The sequence below is a fragment of the Dictyostelium purpureum genome (assembly GCF_000190715.1).
Source record: "Dictyostelium purpureum unplaced genomic scaffold DICPUscaffold_521, whole genome shotgun sequence".
Lineage (NCBI taxonomy): Eukaryota > Evosea > Eumycetozoa > Dictyosteliales > Dictyosteliaceae > Dictyostelium > Dictyostelium purpureum.
In genome coordinates, this window is record NW_003519855.1 from 1 (window position 1) to 17,008 (window position 17,008).

The 17,008-nt window shown below is 22.6% G+C and overlaps 8 protein-coding genes across 8 annotated transcripts; 5 read left to right on the forward strand and 3 right to left on the reverse strand.

Annotated features, from left to right (window-relative positions):
• Nucleotides 1-695, reverse strand: DICPUDRAFT_84698 (uncharacterized protein; the record flags this gene model as incomplete). The annotated part of the gene is made up of 1 exon (XM_003294167.1): nt 1-695. A coding segment is annotated over one exon (695 nt), but the record flags the coding sequence as incomplete, so codon positions are not given.
• A 5,070-nt stretch (nt 696-5,765) lies between these two features.
• Nucleotides 5,766-6,575, reverse strand: DICPUDRAFT_84699 (uncharacterized protein; the record flags this gene model as incomplete). Its single annotated transcript, XM_003294168.1, has 1 exon — nt 5,766-6,575. The coding sequence occupies one exon, from the start codon at nt 6,573-6,575 to the stop codon at nt 5,766-5,768; it is 810 nt and encodes a 269-aa protein (XP_003294216.1).
• Nucleotides 6,576-6,940: 365 nt separating this feature from the next.
• On the forward strand, nt 6,941-7,192 carry DICPUDRAFT_159178 (uncharacterized protein; the record flags this gene model as incomplete). Its single annotated transcript, XM_003294162.1, has 1 exon — nt 6,941-7,192. One exon carries the CDS (start codon nt 6,941-6,943, stop codon nt 7,190-7,192), a length of 252 nt encoding a protein of 83 aa, XP_003294210.1.
• A 1,213-nt stretch (nt 7,193-8,405) lies between these two features.
• Nucleotides 8,406-8,585, reverse strand: DICPUDRAFT_159179 (uncharacterized protein; the record flags this gene model as incomplete). Its single annotated transcript, XM_003294169.1, has 1 exon — nt 8,406-8,585. The coding sequence occupies one exon, from the start codon at nt 8,583-8,585 to the stop codon at nt 8,406-8,408; it is 180 nt and encodes a 59-aa protein (XP_003294217.1).
• Nucleotides 8,586-10,049: 1,464 nt separating this feature from the next.
• DICPUDRAFT_43095 (uncharacterized protein) lies at nt 10,050-10,899 on the forward strand (the record flags this gene model as incomplete). The annotated part of the gene is made up of 2 exons (XM_003294163.1): nt 10,050-10,731; nt 10,808-10,899. 2 exons carry the CDS (start codon nt 10,050-10,052, stop codon nt 10,897-10,899), a joined length of 774 nt encoding a protein of 257 aa, XP_003294211.1.
• A 354-nt stretch (nt 10,900-11,253) lies between these two features.
• DICPUDRAFT_159181 (uncharacterized protein) lies at nt 11,254-11,604 on the forward strand (the record flags this gene model as incomplete). The annotated part of the gene is made up of 1 exon (XM_003294164.1): nt 11,254-11,604. One exon carries the CDS (start codon nt 11,254-11,256, stop codon nt 11,602-11,604), a length of 351 nt encoding a protein of 116 aa, XP_003294212.1.
• A 128-nt stretch (nt 11,605-11,732) lies between these two features.
• DICPUDRAFT_84702 (uncharacterized protein) lies at nt 11,733-12,421 on the forward strand (the record flags this gene model as incomplete). Its single annotated transcript, XM_003294165.1, has 2 exons — nt 11,733-12,276; nt 12,348-12,421. The coding sequence occupies 2 exons, from the start codon at nt 11,733-11,735 to the stop codon at nt 12,419-12,421; spliced, it is 618 nt and encodes a 205-aa protein (XP_003294213.1).
• An 808-nt stretch (nt 12,422-13,229) lies between these two features.
• On the forward strand, nt 13,230-16,929 carry DICPUDRAFT_84703 (uncharacterized protein; the record flags this gene model as incomplete). Its single annotated transcript, XM_003294166.1, has 5 exons — nt 13,230-15,859; nt 16,133-16,288; nt 16,400-16,480; nt 16,549-16,770; nt 16,843-16,929. Coding segments are annotated over 5 exons (3,176 nt in total), but the record flags the coding sequence as incomplete, so codon positions are not given.
• Between the last annotated feature and the right edge of the window lie 79 nt (nt 16,930-17,008).

A 17,008-nucleotide genomic window follows, 5' to 3' on the forward strand; every position in this document is an offset into this window, starting at 1 on the left:
TGTTGTTGTTGTTGTTGTTGTTGTTGTTGTTGTTGTTGTTCTTGCTCTTGTTCTTGTTGTTGTTGTTGTTTTTCATATGCATCCATTGCTTGAAATAGTTTTTTATAATCTGGGATTGATGCACTATGTTTTGGTTTGGAATGTGGTATTTCTGGTGAATGGCAATCTGGTACTGGAGGTGGTCCGTTTTGGATTGGTGATACAGGTCTTTCTTGTGGTACCCCGTTTGGTGTTGATGGTGGTCTATTCATTGGTGGTTTTGGTGGATCAGATTTTACTGGTGAATTGCCATTTGGTACTGGAGGTGGTCCGTTTTGGATTTCCGAAACAGGTCTTACTTGTGGAGGTTGAGGTGGTTGTGGAGGTTGAGCTTCGTGTTGTTTTGGAAGTGCCTGTTGTGGTGTTGATTGAACAAGATAAGGTGATGGTCTATTAAATAAATTTGGTCCACCTACAAATTTATTTTTTGATTTTGGAGATTGTGCTTGTTGTGTTGATGGTGGTGGGTCATTGTTGGTCTTGGTTCCTTCTGGTTTTTGGGATTGTGTTGATGGTGGGTTATTGTTGGTCTTGGTTCCTACTGGTTCTTGTGGTTGTTTTGATGGTGTTGGGTTATTGTGGGTATTGATGTCGTGTTTGGAGATAAAAAATAAAAACAAATGAATGAAGATAGCTAAGACTATTGAAAAAATCATTTTTAATTTTTTTTTTTTTACAATTATTAATGATGAAAATAATGAATGTAAATTATTAAAGATGTATGTGCAATATAAAAAATGTAAATATGTGTGAGTGTGGGTTGAAGAAAAAAAATTTTAATAAATTTTTAAAAAAAAAAAAAAAAATAAAAAAAAAAATTATAATTTATTAAAAAAAAACATTATAATTTATTTAAAAAAAAAAATAATAATTTATTTAAAAAAACAATTGTTATACTTAATAGATTCTCTATAAGAAATAAAATATAATAATTAAAAGAAAAAAAAAAAAAATTAAAATTGGAGGTGGTTGATTACTAAATTTGTAAAAAAATTTTTTTTTTGGTTTTGAAAAAAAATTATAAATAAAACTAAAATATAAAAAAATGAACTTCATAAAATAAATTATATGAATTTTAAATAATTATAAAGGTAAAAAGTAAAATAGTAAAAAAAAATTTAATTACGATTATTAATTTTAATTAACAAAAACATATTTTTTAATAATTCTACAAAGTGAAATACATTATTATATTTGCAGTTTTTATAATAATCTTTGTGATAATTAAAAAATATTAAAGAAATTTATTTTTTTATAATAAAAAATATTAATTTTTATTATTTTTTATTTTTTCAAAATTTCTATTTACCTCAAATATAATGATTTATATCACTCTTTAAAATCCCTAAGGTAATGTTAATGGTCCATTAATTAATAGTAAATAACATACAGCACATGATACAAATTTTATTTTTTTTTATTTTTATAAAAGTAGAAAACTGCTATCAAAAAATCCAATGTATATTATAATAAAATTCACTCATTTAACATTAAAAATTAATCATTTAATTAAATAAAAAAAATTAAGTGTTAAATTTAATTTTAATTAACACATTTTTTACCCTTTTATAAAACATCAATCACTATATATTTATTTTTAAAAAAAAATTTATTTTTTAGATAAAATTTATAAATTTTTTATTTTTTTTTTTATTTTAATAATTATAATATTTATTATATATTTATTTTAATATTACTAAAATTTATTCACAAGAAATTAAAACTTTCACATTCAAAAGTATTTTCAAATGGGTGTATTAGAAGAGAAAATGGACCATTAACAACGTAAAAGAATAATTATAGAAGCAGTATATGAACTATAAATGATTTTTAGATGTGACTTTGAAATCAATAAATTAGCACAAAATAAAGAAGACTACAATAAACCAAATTTAGTAAAACAAGAATTCAAATCAACACTTATTGATACAGGTTTACAAATTGAAAGATAACCTAAAGGCTTTAGTTATCATACTTCAACATTGTCATTGATCTCTGCAGGTATTATAAAAACGAATTTTGTATAGGCTGTTAGTAAAATTTGTATAATCCAATTCAATATTGCAGATCAAATACATATATACATATATACCCTTTACTAATAATAGTTTAAATTCTAAAAAATTAAAAATATACAAATAAATAAATAGTTTTTTTTATTAAATATTTATTTTTCTTTTTTATAATCAAACAAAATATAGTTATTTATTTTAATTTTTAAAACTTTAATTATTGTTTTATAAATCTATTCAATCAGAGAATTTTTAGATGCAAACTTTTTTAATTTTTTAGTTTATAGTTTTGACATAAGGAATAGTATGTATCGGTTATTGTGGGATGTACTTTAGTATTGCTTTTAAATTCTTTATTGCATAATAAAATAATAGCAGCGGCTCTTAAAATAATGAAATCTGGATGGTCTTAGAGAAAACCATCAATTGAACGCACATAACGGATTTACTAAGATCAAAACTTGTGTCAATTGATAAAGTTTTTTGGAAGCTGCCAGATAGAAACCATTAAATCCTTTCTTCAAATGAACCATTTATTTAACAATTAAAATTGATGAAGAATTTGAAAATCTTTTAAAAAAAAGTAATATTAAAAAAGTAATATTCACAAACATAGGAATCATTAATAATAATAAATAAAGTTTATTCTATTTTAAAAGTTTATTTACACTTATTTTATTTAATTGTTTTTATTAAATTAAAAAATTATTGAGTTATTAATAAATTATTTAACAATATTGAAGAATTGAGTAATTACATTTTCTTAAATGTTTATTTTTAAGTTTATAATAAACAATTTTTTATTTAAATTTTTTTTTAAAGATAGTAATTTTAATAAATATCGATTAATTTAATAAATTTTGATTATATATTCTATATACCCTAAAACCTAAATGTAATGTAGTTATTATTTTTATAACTATTTATGATACCTTACCTTTATTATAACATTATTTGTTGCTTTTCTTCTATTATTACCATTATTTCTTTGCTACTATGAATAAATAATCTATTCCTATACCTTTTAATAATAAAAAAATCCGATACACCTTTTCTAACATAATCTAAACAAGTCATCATTTTTACTTTTATAAACCATCAAAAGGTATATTATAGCTCCAACCAAAGGTCAATTCATTAAATGGTTTTGGGATGGGGTTTTCGGATATAGGTAAATAATAACCCATACCAGTACAAGATGAGTTGTATCTTTTGGTATTGTTCCTTTTTTTAATAGTTCATTCTTGTTTTTTTTATTATTAACAAGCTGGCTCTTATTTATTAAATTATATTACTGAATCTTTTTAAAAATTGCCAAATATCTGTTATTTTTATTTTAGATAGCCAACTAAAAATATTAAACTATATCTATAACATAATTTTGATTTTGATTATTTATTAATTATTTTGAGGTATTTATTTTACTCCAAAAATACAATGTGTTATTGCACACATAAAAAATTAATAGTTGACTTACCTATGTCATTTTAAAAACAAATTATTTATAATATCCAAAAACATAAAAATTAATTTAAAAAAAAAAACTAAAATAAAAAAACAAAGCACCTATATTAAAAATTAAGGAACTTTTAAAAAATAATAAATTTAATGAAATAAGAGAATATATACTTAAAAAAAAAATATACATTTTTTAATTTTTTTTTTATTTTTTATTTTAAATTTTTTTTTTTTATTTAATTAATTTTGTTATTGTAACAATATAAACTTTTTAATATTTGATATATATAATGTCGATTTTAATGGATTATCAGATGTAATTTTATATATAGATTCAATATGTAATCATCAAATCCTCCAACTAATATTTTTTATTTTTTAAAAAACAGGGCAAAAGAGAACTAAAAGTGATAGATATTTTAATCAATTTAGATACACAATGCGAACAAATTATCTAATTATATGGGTATGGCTTTGGTGTAGATCAAAATAACCAAGAAATGGCTTACTTTATTTATATATGGAATATTCAGAAGGCTTCCAATCAATGGATAAATTTTTTAAGGAATTTCCAGATGACTTAATATATCATATTCTGGATATGTGTCTCACAGGCATAAACTTTCTTCACGATAATAATATCAAATGCCAAAATATATTATTAAAACCCCCAATTCTAATTGTTAAATAATTGATTTTGGAATTTCAAAAATATACAGAATATAAAGCATCAAAAATCGCAGGAACACAAACACACATGTCACCTGAAACAAGAAGAAGTGAAACATGTTTTAGTTCGGATCTTTGGAGCATGGGTTGTACAGTTATTGAAATGGGCCGTGGTGATTTAACCTTGGATGAAAACGATATACCAAAAATCCCTGAGCATTTTTCAAATGGGCTTTAAGCTAGGACCAAATTTATTTAAAGTAAAGACAACTTTGTTAGAGATTCCTTTTAAAGCAAACTAGAAATAATACCTCCAGGAAAGAAAACGTGTGACAGATTATGAACACACAAAAACTTTTCGAGAATTATGAAATTTTCAAAAAAAAAAGTAGGTATAAGATAGTATTCTTTATTTAAATATTATATCTGTAGTAATGTAGTGACTAACTATTTTTTTAGGCTTTTATATTAGAGACCATCATCAACATCAACATCAACAACATCAACCACCATAAAAGCAACCACCACAACCCATCACCATTTATTTTTTTTATTGTTTTAGACAATAATAAAAAAAATAAAAATTATAATTAGAATAATTTTAATAGTATAGCTCTTAGTAATAATATAGATTGTTATAGATAATAAAAATAAAATAGAAATAATAGACCAATGAATTTTTTCATTTTAATCAACTATTTGATGAATATCAGACATTGTTCTGGCCAAGCAACCATGGTATCATCGAATGGTTTTTGATATAGAAAAAATTTAGTGGTTCCTATCGGGTAGCTTCCAAATAACCTAAAACATGACACAAGTTCCAGATTTCAGTAAATCGGTAATGTCCAATTGTGCGTTCGATTGATAGTTTTCTTTATGACCACACAGATTCCATTGTATAATAACTGCTGCCTTTATTTTATTTTTTTTAAATTTTTTTTAATAAATCAAACCCATTAAAAAAAACAAAGATTTTATTTTTATAAAATTTTTTTTTTGAAATAATTTTTTATTTTTTTATTTTTTTATTTTTTTTTTAATTTCTTTTTTTTTTAAATTTTTTTTTATTTGATATAAAATAAACCATTTTATTTGAATGGTACATGAATTCTACTTTATTGTTATGAAATTTTCAGTTAATTTTAAAAACAAAACATAACACCAATGAATAATAATTATTTTATCTAGTTTTTCATAATAAATATTTATTTAAAATATTTCATTCAGTTGATTTAATTAAATATAATAATATAGACGATATTCAAGACAATAAAATCATTTTTAAAAATATAACATCATTTAATTTCCTATTAGACAAAAAATTAAATTATTTATTAAAATGCAAGTTGGAATATAAAGAATATATTTATGTAGATAGTTAATATGAAATGATTAGTAATCACAGAGATTTAGCAAAAGAAATATTCAAATTACAATCAACCTCAAAACCAATAGAAATCGTCAAACTTCTTTGTTCCATGAAAAAATAAGCATAAATGAAAAATATAATAGCATAAAAATAGTTTAATAATTTATGTTTAAATAAAATATAGTTAAAAAAAAAAAATTTAATCTTTTAAAGTTTTATTTAGAATTTTTATAATTATAAAAATCCAAAAGTTCTGATTCGGTGGGATTAGGGTTTGTTAGATCGAACTTGGATTTAATTGCGATGAAAAAAACTGATATTATTGAAAAGAATAAAAAGAATATAAAATATGATATAATTGCTTTTTTTAGGTTTCTATTAGGTTTACCAATTTCGTTTATAACTTCGTCATAAAATATTTGAAAGAGGATCAAAAATAAATAATATCCATCGGTATCTACTCCATCAATAACTGGTTTTGTTAAATACAATATCTCTTTATCCTTGGTGGTTTGTGAAGTTGGAACTATATATATATTATCTGTATCTGATATCTCTAATTTAATATTACATTGATTTTTAAATAATGGCACCAGTTTATTTAATCCTGCACTATTCCTTCTTTTATAGAAAATAATATCATTGCATTTATCATATTTATTATTATTATTATTATTATTTTTATTAATATTATTAAATTTTGATTCTAATATTTCTTTATTTATTGGGATATTGAAACTGAAATTTGGATGAGGAATAATACGGGTTGTATTTAATTGGGATGAATGTATACATTGTGGTACTATTTTATTTTCTTTCTTTAAACATAAATAAAAGTTATTATCTTCCGATGTAAAACGGTAAAAAAAATAAAATAATATTATTGTGTGGAGCCTCTTTGATCTTCTTAATAAATAAACTGTGATTGATAATATTACTAACAAAACACCATAGAATTTTAAAACTTCCCATCTTTGATTTTCCTTTTGTTGTTGAAATAAAAAATCTTCATTGTTTGCTTCCATGATTAAAATCAAAAATTTAATAAAAAAAAATTAAAAAATAAAAAAAAAATTTTTGTAAAAGTTTTAGAGTAATTATTTGAAAAAATAAAAAAATAAAAAAATTTTAAAAAAAAAATTAATAAATAAAAAAAAATTAATAACTCCTCTGTACAGATAGTGGATTATCACAGAAAGTTAGTTTATTAACATTAGAGCAGCAGGTTTTTGTAATCACCATGCATGCGAAACAGTTCAATAACCAGCAGGAAACGTTTCTTTCCAAAAGAGAATTTGTAAATCAACATGTTCAGCTATTGTAGAGGAGTGTCCCATTTTATCTACCTATTTTAATTGTACCAATGATAATGAATTTCCAGATTTATATAATGCATCAGCCTATGGGGTTCACAGCAAACAATGGCTCTTATCCAATTCAATGCGAAAATGTTATCGTAAATTATAATAGTGTTACTGTATTTGGTAGTGGTATGGCAGCAACCAATTCAAAGTCAATGACATCTGGTAAAAATAAAACAAATAGTAGAAAGGCTATAGAATTAGAAATTAATGATTCAGATTTCTGTAAAGTCTATGAAAATGATGATTCAAAATCTGGTTCAGGTATGGATACTTCATAAAAAAAAAAAACTATACAAAAAAACAAACAAAAACTATTATATCATTCAAATTATTTTAAATCAATAAAACCAATCAAATTATTATTATAAATTAAATATTAATTTTAATATTATAAAATCTAATTGGATAATTTTATTTTTTTTTCTTTATTTTTCTTTATTTTATTTTTTTTATTTTTATTTTTTTTAAGGAATCTTTTTCTACAATTAAAATATTTTTTATTGTAGAACATGCACTAATGTCTCTTCTTCGTTGGAGTATTAACAGTTGATATAGGATCACAGGTAGTAGAATGACGAGAGTGTGCTCTATTAAATGTTGGGTAGTTTTGAGCACTTGAAGTTGAATGTGTTGGTTTTGGGTGTTGTTGATGTTGAACGGTTGTTGTTGTTGATTTTGTTGAATTTGTTGAATTTTTTAAAATTGTTGTTTATTTATTGGAGCAGTAAAATTGATTGGTGTAGTTTGTTGTGGGTAGGTGTTGTTATTTCTATTGCTGCTGATTAAACCATACTGTTTTTGTTATAATTGTTATAATTGTTCTTTTTATTGTTTTTGTTTTTGTGGTGGTATCTATGCTCAAAAAAACCTAATATAAAACCGAAGACAACACTAGATAAGCCACAAAAAATTAATATATAATCCATTTATATTAAATTATGATTATTAAATTATGATGATGTGAAAGTTGATTTGCAAATTATTATTATTTGCAAGTTATTATTTGTTTATTACTGAAAATTATTTATTAATATTAAAAGCTAATAATAATAATTGATGTTATTAAATAATATTATTGTGTTGATTGTTATACTAAATAAATAAATGTAAATAATTATTTAGAAAAAAAAAAATAATAATTTCTTTTGGGAATGAAAATTGAAAAAAAATTATAAATTAAAAAAAAAAAATAAATAGTGTGCCACACAAAATTTAGGGTTAAAATTTTTTTAAAAAAATTAAACAGATGATTTCTTCAAACAGGAAAAAGTAAATCCAATTGGGGAATTTCACGATTATCAAAAAAAAAATTAAAGCACTTTATAAATTTCTACAATAGTAAAATTAAAATAGTAATTACATTATATGGATTCTCAGTTAAATAAATACCCCAAATCCACCAACAAATTCATCTATTCCATCCACATTTCAATCAATATCCTCTTCATCAACAACACCATCTGTCTATCCATATTATAAATCCGAATCAAGTCAAACATCTTCAGCACCATCAGCATCAGCATCAGCATCAGCATCAGTATCAGCATCAGCATCGGCATCAGCACCATCAGCACCATCACCATTGTCAAGAACCAAAAAATTTAGAAAGCCAGTATCCAGAAATAGTTCAGTAGGTGCATCCACATCAACTGGCAATGAAGAAAAGACCATTGGAATTGGATAATGAAATAAATTGTGATTATTTTTTTATTTAAAAAAAAAAGATACTAATATTTAATTTTAATATTTTTTAGTTTAACTAAAAAATCACATTCTTTCTTTTTGAATATCAAAACGTTTTAAGTCACATTGGGGTTCTTGTCCATTCTTTTTCTTTCATTATCGACACATTTTAAGTCACAAAACAAACACTGGGGTTATTGTATATTCTTTTTCTTGTATCTTTCTTTTTATAATTATTTTTTGTTTTGTTTGTCTTTATAACATTTTGTTAATAAATAAATTTTTCATCTAAAAAAATTCCACAAATATTTATAAATAAAATTTGATTTTTTTTTTAATTTTTTTTTGATTTTTTTTATAAATTTAATATGAAACTTTTTTTTTAAAACCATTTTTATTTCTAAATTTTCACGGTAGAATATTGGTTCAAAATTGTCTTCATACTCAGTGTATTGGATGATCCATGGTTTTGACAAATAAAAACTTAACAAAATAGAAGAAAAAAAGTTATTATTGTAGTTTAATAAATAAAAATAGATAAACAAAAAAAAATAAAATAAAAAAATTTAAAAAAAAAAAAAAATAAATTAAAAAAAAAATATTTTAATTTTTTTTTTATTTTTACATCAACTTTTTTATTTTTTCCCAAAGCTTGATTATATTAATTTTTTTAATTGAAAAATATTCATATATTTTTAGCAAAAAAAGAAATAAAACCAACTTTTTTTATTATTTTTTATATTTTATTTTTTTTTATTACACCTTGTATCCATAGTTATAATAATAGAAATGGAATTAGAGCAAATAGATAAAATAAAACTTTTTGATATGCTAGAAGTAATATCGACTGTTCTACCAGAAGTTGGTTTATCGGTTGCAATAGAGGCTGTAAAAAATTTTAAAGATTTTGACGATGTAATTCAATATTTAACATTTTGTGATACAGCCTTAAATAATAATAATAATGATAATGATAATAGTATTAATAATGTAAATAATAAAGATAATGTAAATAAAACCACCACTAAAACTACCACAACCACTTCTACTTCTATAAATAATAATAATTATTATGATAGTAACTCTGCATCAACATCACCAGATTTTTTACCAAAAACAAATTCAAACAAAAACAATAATAATAATAATAATAATAATAATAATAATAATAATAATAATAATAATAATAATAGTAATAATAGTAATAATAGTAATAATAATAGTAATAATAATAAAACAAAACAAAATTCAAGTGCAAATACAGGTAATTTTTTAGATGATGAACAAAAAGAAATTTTAAAATTATTAGAAAGAGAAAGATTAGAAGAAGCAGAAAAAAAAAGAATTAAAGAAGAACAAGAAAAGGAATCAATGGAATTCATATTATCGACATTTGGGGATCTTAATACTCGTAATGACTTTATAAATGAAAATGGACAACGTGATGAGGAAATGGCAAAAAGACTACTAGAACAAGAGCAAGATCAAATCGATAGAGAAAGAAGAGAAGAAGCATATAGAAATGAACAAGCAGTAAAGAATATGATAAATGAAGATAAAAAAATTATTGAAAGAGAATTGGAAATGAAAACATATCAATGCTTTATTTGTTTTGATGAACATCCAATCGAAAAAATCTATACATTGGATGAATGCTTCCACAGATTCTGTAATGGATGTTTAGAACAACATTTTTCAACTCAAATATTTAATGGAGGTGTCAAAAACATTCGTTGTCCAGATCCAGACTGTGGCCGTTTAGTTAGTTACCATGAAGTTAAACATAATGTAGACACATCTACCCTATCAAAATATGAAGAGTTTTTATTACAAATTTCATTATCAGAAGATCCAAACTTTAGAACCTGTCCAAGATCAAATTGCAATACTGCATTAATTGGTGATCCCGATGCACCAATGATTGTTTGTCCAAAAGAGTCTTGTAAATTTGCCTACTGTTTCAATTGTAAAGATGCTTGGCATTCTGATATCACCTGCGAACAATATAAAAGATGGAAGGAAGAGAATGATCAAGCTGAAAGAAAATTCCAAGAATGGTCAAGAGCTAATACCAAGCCATGTCCAAAATGTAATTCAAAAATTGAAAAAAATGGTGGTTGCAATCATATGACATGTATGTATTTTTATATTATTAGAGGGTATTCATTCAATTATTAAAATATTAATTTTTTTTTCCATTCCTAAATTAGGTAAAAGATGTTCACATGAATTTTGTTGGTTATGTTTGGAAATATATAATAAACAACATTATAGTTCCTCAAAATGTAAACAATTTTCTTAAAAAAAAAAAAAAAAAAATTATATTATGCGTTTGGTTCAAAACATGCAGCTATTAAAATGAATTCAAAAAATTAACATTTTCCATATAAAGTTTTGAACCAACTGCATAATATGTATATAAATAATTTTAAAAATAAAAAATGTATTGTTTTTTTTTTAACTTATTTAATAATATACATTTTTTTCATAAAATGATTTTAAGTTCACCCTTTTTAAATACCACTTAATTTTTTTTTCAATTTTTTTTTAAAAATAAAAATTGTTTTTTTTTATTTTTATTTTTTTATTTTTTTTAAATTCAATAATATAAACTTTAAATAACATAATATTTTCTATAGAAATTTTAAGTATAAACATGGATAATTGGGAATTGGAAAAAATAAAAAGCTTTGATGCTTTAGAAACAAAAACAGCAAAATTACCCTCAATTGGTTTAGCAAATGAAAAAAAAGATATAAAGAATAATAAAGATAAAGAAGATGAAATAGAATATTTATTAAAATACTCCAATAATAATAATAATAAAGAATATACTTTAGATAAGAAAACTAAAAATTATAATTGTGATTCGGTTACATCCTCAAACATTAACGATAAAACTCTTAATGATTTAGAAATATTAAATATTTTAGAAAAAAAAAGATTGGAAAATATAGAAAAAAAAAGACTTAAATTACAACAAAAGATGAAACTAGGAAATATATAATATCATCATTTGATTATAGTATTGGAAAAAAAGAAACATATGACAAAGAGCAAGATCAAAAATTTGACAAAACTCTTCTCGAGGAAAATATAATAAATGAAGATATTAAAGGTGTTGAAGAAACAGAAATGGATACCTATGAATGTAAAATTTGTTGCCTACAACATCCAAAAGAAGATGTATATAAGCTAGCTAATTGTTCCCATGGTTACTGTAAAGAATGTTTAAATCTTTATATTTTAACAGAAATTCCAAAAGCAGGCGTTAAAGAAATTATTTGCCCAGAATGTAAAACTCCCATTAGCTATTATGATGTTAAGGACAATGTCAACTCTTTGGATCAAATAAAGTATGATGGTTTTTTATTAGAAAATTCATTATCCAAAGATCCAAACTATAGAACATGTCCAAACAAAAAATGTGAATTTTCATTGATATGTGATCCAGATTCTACAAAGATAACATGTCCCAATGGAGAGTGTAAATTTGCTTATTGTTTCAATTGTAAAGATGTTTGGCATGCTGATGTTACCTGCGAAAAATATCAAAAATTGAAACTTCAAAATGATATAGAACAAAAACAACTCGAAAAATGGGTTTCATTACACGCTAAGAAATGCCCAAATTGTAAAGTAAATATAGAAAAAAATAGAGGTTGCAATCATATGAAATGTAAGTTTAAAAACTTAAGTTTTTTAATAGACTTTGTATTAATTTATTTTTAATTTTTTCAATGTTTATAGGTACAAAATGTTCATATTATTTCTGTTGGCAATGTTTGAATGCTATTATAAACAATAAATGTGTTTGTAAATAAATTTTATTTTTGGTGACCATAAAATGTTACCTTAAAAAATAAAAAAAAATGTAATTTGTTAAATTTTTATAAAAAATTTTTTTTTTTTCTCAAATTTTTTTAAAATTTTTTTTTTCTATAAAATTTCCTAAACTCTTTAAAATCAATTCCATAAATATATTGTTTTAGAATTTATTGTTCTCTTAAAAATTTTGATAACTAATTATCTTTCAAGTGAAGGCCGGGTTACCTTTCAAAGTACAGACTCCAGTATGATCTAACACGCTCAAAGTACGAGCAATCTTAAAACAATTAAGCTAGGTAATCATTGACACCTTCATTTTTGATTTTTTGATTTTATCATCCTGGTGATTTATTATAAAAAATATTCCCCCAACAACAATTTCTCCTCACTTTGTAATGTGGATGGAGCGGGGGAGCATTGATGGTGGTAGAACGAATTGACTCCTTTTATTGATTAATTTATAGTCACTTTAAAAAAAAAAAAAAAAAAAAAAAAAAAAAAAATTTATAGTATGCAGCAAATACTTCACTTTTTAAAAAAAATAAAAATAAAAATAAAAATAAAAATAAAAATAAAAAAAAAAAAAAATAAAAAATATAAAAAAAATATATTCGCTGGTTGAATTCTTTTTCCACCATCTTTAATTTTTTTGTTATAAAATTTTCTAGGTTTGGGTAAAAAAAGTGGGAATTGTCATGCATCAGCTTAATATCCATAATTATTTATTTATTTTTTTTATTTTTTTTTTAAATTTTCACAAAATTTTTTTTATAAATTTCATTTTTTTTTTATTATTTATGCAAAATGAATAATAGCAGCAATAATAATAGTATGGATAGTATAATAGATAATAATAATCAAATAAAAAATGAAATTCTTTTTTGGAAAGTATTTCATAATAAATATTTGTTTTTTTTTATATTTTCAAAATTAAAAAATAGAGAATGTTTTACTAAAACTTATAAAGAAATTTATAAAGTTGGTGAAATTTTAAAAAATGGCTCTATTTCTTCATCCTCCTCTTCATCATCCTTTTTGGAACTATTATTAGATAAAGTTTTAAATGAACAATATTTGGTATTTGAAAATGTATCAGTTATTAAACAATTACTTCAAAATCCATTCTTTAAAAACAACGAACCATTCTTCACCAAATTAAGAGATTATTATAAACTCAATCAAATATTAGTAGATAGTAAAGATAACTTACCAATAGGCCAGCTCCCAATAGGTATTCATGAATTAGATATAGTTTATTTATCAATTATCAGTTGCAATGTATCATCACTAAAAGTATTTTACAATAGTTCCTCTTCGGTATCAAATAAAAACCAACTTTTATATATTGGGGAAGCCATAAAATATCAAAATTTAGAAACCCTTGATTTTGTTTATAAAGCAGCAATCCAAAGCAATAACAATACAAATGAAATTAATGAATATGTTCAAAATCTTCCCTATTTATTATTTTTCGATCAACCAAATACTGAAATTATTAGATATGCAATCAAACAGATGAATATCAAGTTTTCACCATCAAAAATTCCTTTATTAACATTTTTCAAAGTAGATATTGAACTGGTCAAGGAATTAATGGGTACAGATGCAGCTTCACAAGTTATACAAATTGAACAACCTATATCAACATTTCAATTATTTTACTATGATTGGTTCCAGGGTACAATCAAAGATTTAATTCATCACTCGATGGCATTACAATTAATAGAAAAAATCTATAGAAATCAAATCCAAACTACACCAGCCATTCCATCACTATTTGAAGAGTTAAATAACTATGTTAATCGAGCTAAAGATATTCAAAACTCATCTCTCAAACTATATGATCTATCAAATGACGAACTCGTATTCAAATTACTAAAGGTCTATATTGAAATTCTTTTAACTAAATATATGGATTTAGATTACTTCTTTCACAACGATGGTAAAAAGAAATCACCATTATATTACTTGGTAGAATACTCTGTTAGATTTAATAATATTAATATATTAGATACAATTATAAACCCACCAAAACAACAATCAGATCAATCAAACGATAACAACAACAATAGTAACAATAATATTTCAATCTATTCAGTTATAATAGAAAAATCAATAGAATATTGTAATGAACAATTATTTAATATTGCAATTAACCGATTATCATTAAAAAGAAAATTCTCATTCAATATAAAATCAAATGGAATATTTAAAAAATTATTAAACAACTCCTCCTCAACTAATAACATAAATAGTATTAAATCATTTATTGATAATTGCATAATTAATAATATTGAAAAAATTGATATTAGCAGCTTTTATACAATTTTATTACAATTAGATAATTGGGAAATTATTGAATACTTTTATAACAACAGAGGTAAAATTAGTTATATACATTGTTCAGTATTAAAATATGTAGAATCACCAGAAACTTTAGAAAGAATATTAAATCAACAAAGGGAAAAATTCTATAGCACTTGGGAAATAAAAGAATTATTTAATAGAGATAGATTAGATTTATTAAATATAATCGAAAAGTACACTAAAGAACAAAATAAAAATGTTAACAACAATAACAATAATAAAGGAATCATTGAAAATTTAAAGACAATTAAAAACAATCAAGACTTTGCAAATGAAAAAATTAAAGGAAATAATACAAATTTTAAATTAATAGATTATTTAATTGAAAATGGCTACAATATTCCATATGACACAGTTTTATTAGATATGGCAGATGAAATTAAAAGCTCTGAAAATCTTTCAAAAAACTTACTAAAGAAATTCAAGTATCTTTTAGATTTAAATGATCTACATCCAACTAGACCACAATTCAAATACGGTGCAGGTTTCTCCGCTGCAATGGTATATCCATCTAATTTAGAGATCATCTTATTTATAAAAGACTATAGACCATGGGAATTAGTCAGGAACAATGATGAACCACCCAAATTCAAATATTATAACCCAGCATCAACTAATTTTTTTTATTATCTAAGTGGCAACCCAACTCAAAATATTATCAAGTTATTTTTAAAAACTGGTAGATATAATCTTCTTTTAGATTATTTAAAATTCAAAAAAGATTCTATTAATGCAGGGAATAATGATGACATGGATGATGAACAATTTTCAAATAATATTATTGTTAAATTGTTAGATTCAGAAAGACCAGATAAACTTACAATTCCATATAAAATTTTTAAAGAGTATCTTTTATATGAAAAAAATCATTACTTCCAATCACCACAATCACCCGACCAGATCAGGCTTAAAAATTATTTAGAAAATTTATTAAAAGAATCAGTAAAAAATGCAAATTTATCGGTAATCAAATTACTTTTTAAATTATATCCAACATATTTTAATTACAGTTCAGTTGATGAATTTTTCCAAAATAATAGACACTTTTTTTTAAAAAATATGATACTGTATAGATTTGTTGAAAATAATTTAACTAAACAATAAAAAAAGAGATATTTTGAATTCTCTGAAAAAAAAAAAATCCAATTTTAATTTTTTTTTTTAGGAATATTTTTTAAATTTTTTTTTTTTGTATACAATCATTTTTATTTTTCTTTTATTTTATTTTATTTTATTTTATTTTCTTTCAAATGTGTAATAATGACCCCTCAAAATAAAAAAATTAATAGTTTTATTTTTTTTATATTATTTATATATATTTTTCCTGTTGTAAAATCTAGTACTGATGAACTAGTTTGTTTAGGAAAATTATTAAATAAACTATTTCCAATACCCATTTCAGAAGTAACAACTTTATGTACAGGCGATCCTGGTTATGATTACCTAAATTATGGATTTTCAATAAAAACAACATGTATTGTCGATCTTAACTCTTTGTAAATATTTCAAATTCCAAAAAAAAATAATAAAAAAAAAATAAAAAAAATAAAAAATAAAAAAAATGACTCTAATTTTTTTTTACTTTTTTTTCACATTTTAATTATTAGGAAAATTGCGTCCCATGAAAAAAATAGCATTATAATAACCTATGATGATTTAAAATGTTTTGAAATAGGTTTATATGAAATGTTGGTAGATATAAAGACTCTTTATTAATAACATTATTATATACTAATTTATTATTATCTTAATATAGACATTTAAGTAATTTATATTTAGATATAGATGCTTTAGGTACCACTGATGACAAAAGAGTAGCTACTAAAATTTATTTGGATGATTGTACTTTTAAAGATCAAAGAATTTCATCAATCGGAAACTCAATACCAACAGCAACAGAACATTTGAGTATTGCAGTTACCGATACTTCAAATTTACTTTTTATTCCATTCTCTTCTTTAAAATATTTGAAAATATTGTAAGTAAACCCATATTTCTTTACACTAACCAGATAATACCCAAAAAGCATTGTATACTAACATTTTTAAAGTATTCTTGCATATAAAAATATTGAACAATATTTCCCAAAAATAGAAAATGACCTCTCAACTTCAGATGAAACAAATTTCTATAATGTGTATGTATTTTTATTAAATTTCAATTCTTTATTATTAAATTAGTATTAATATTTTTAATATTATTAGAATAATAGATCA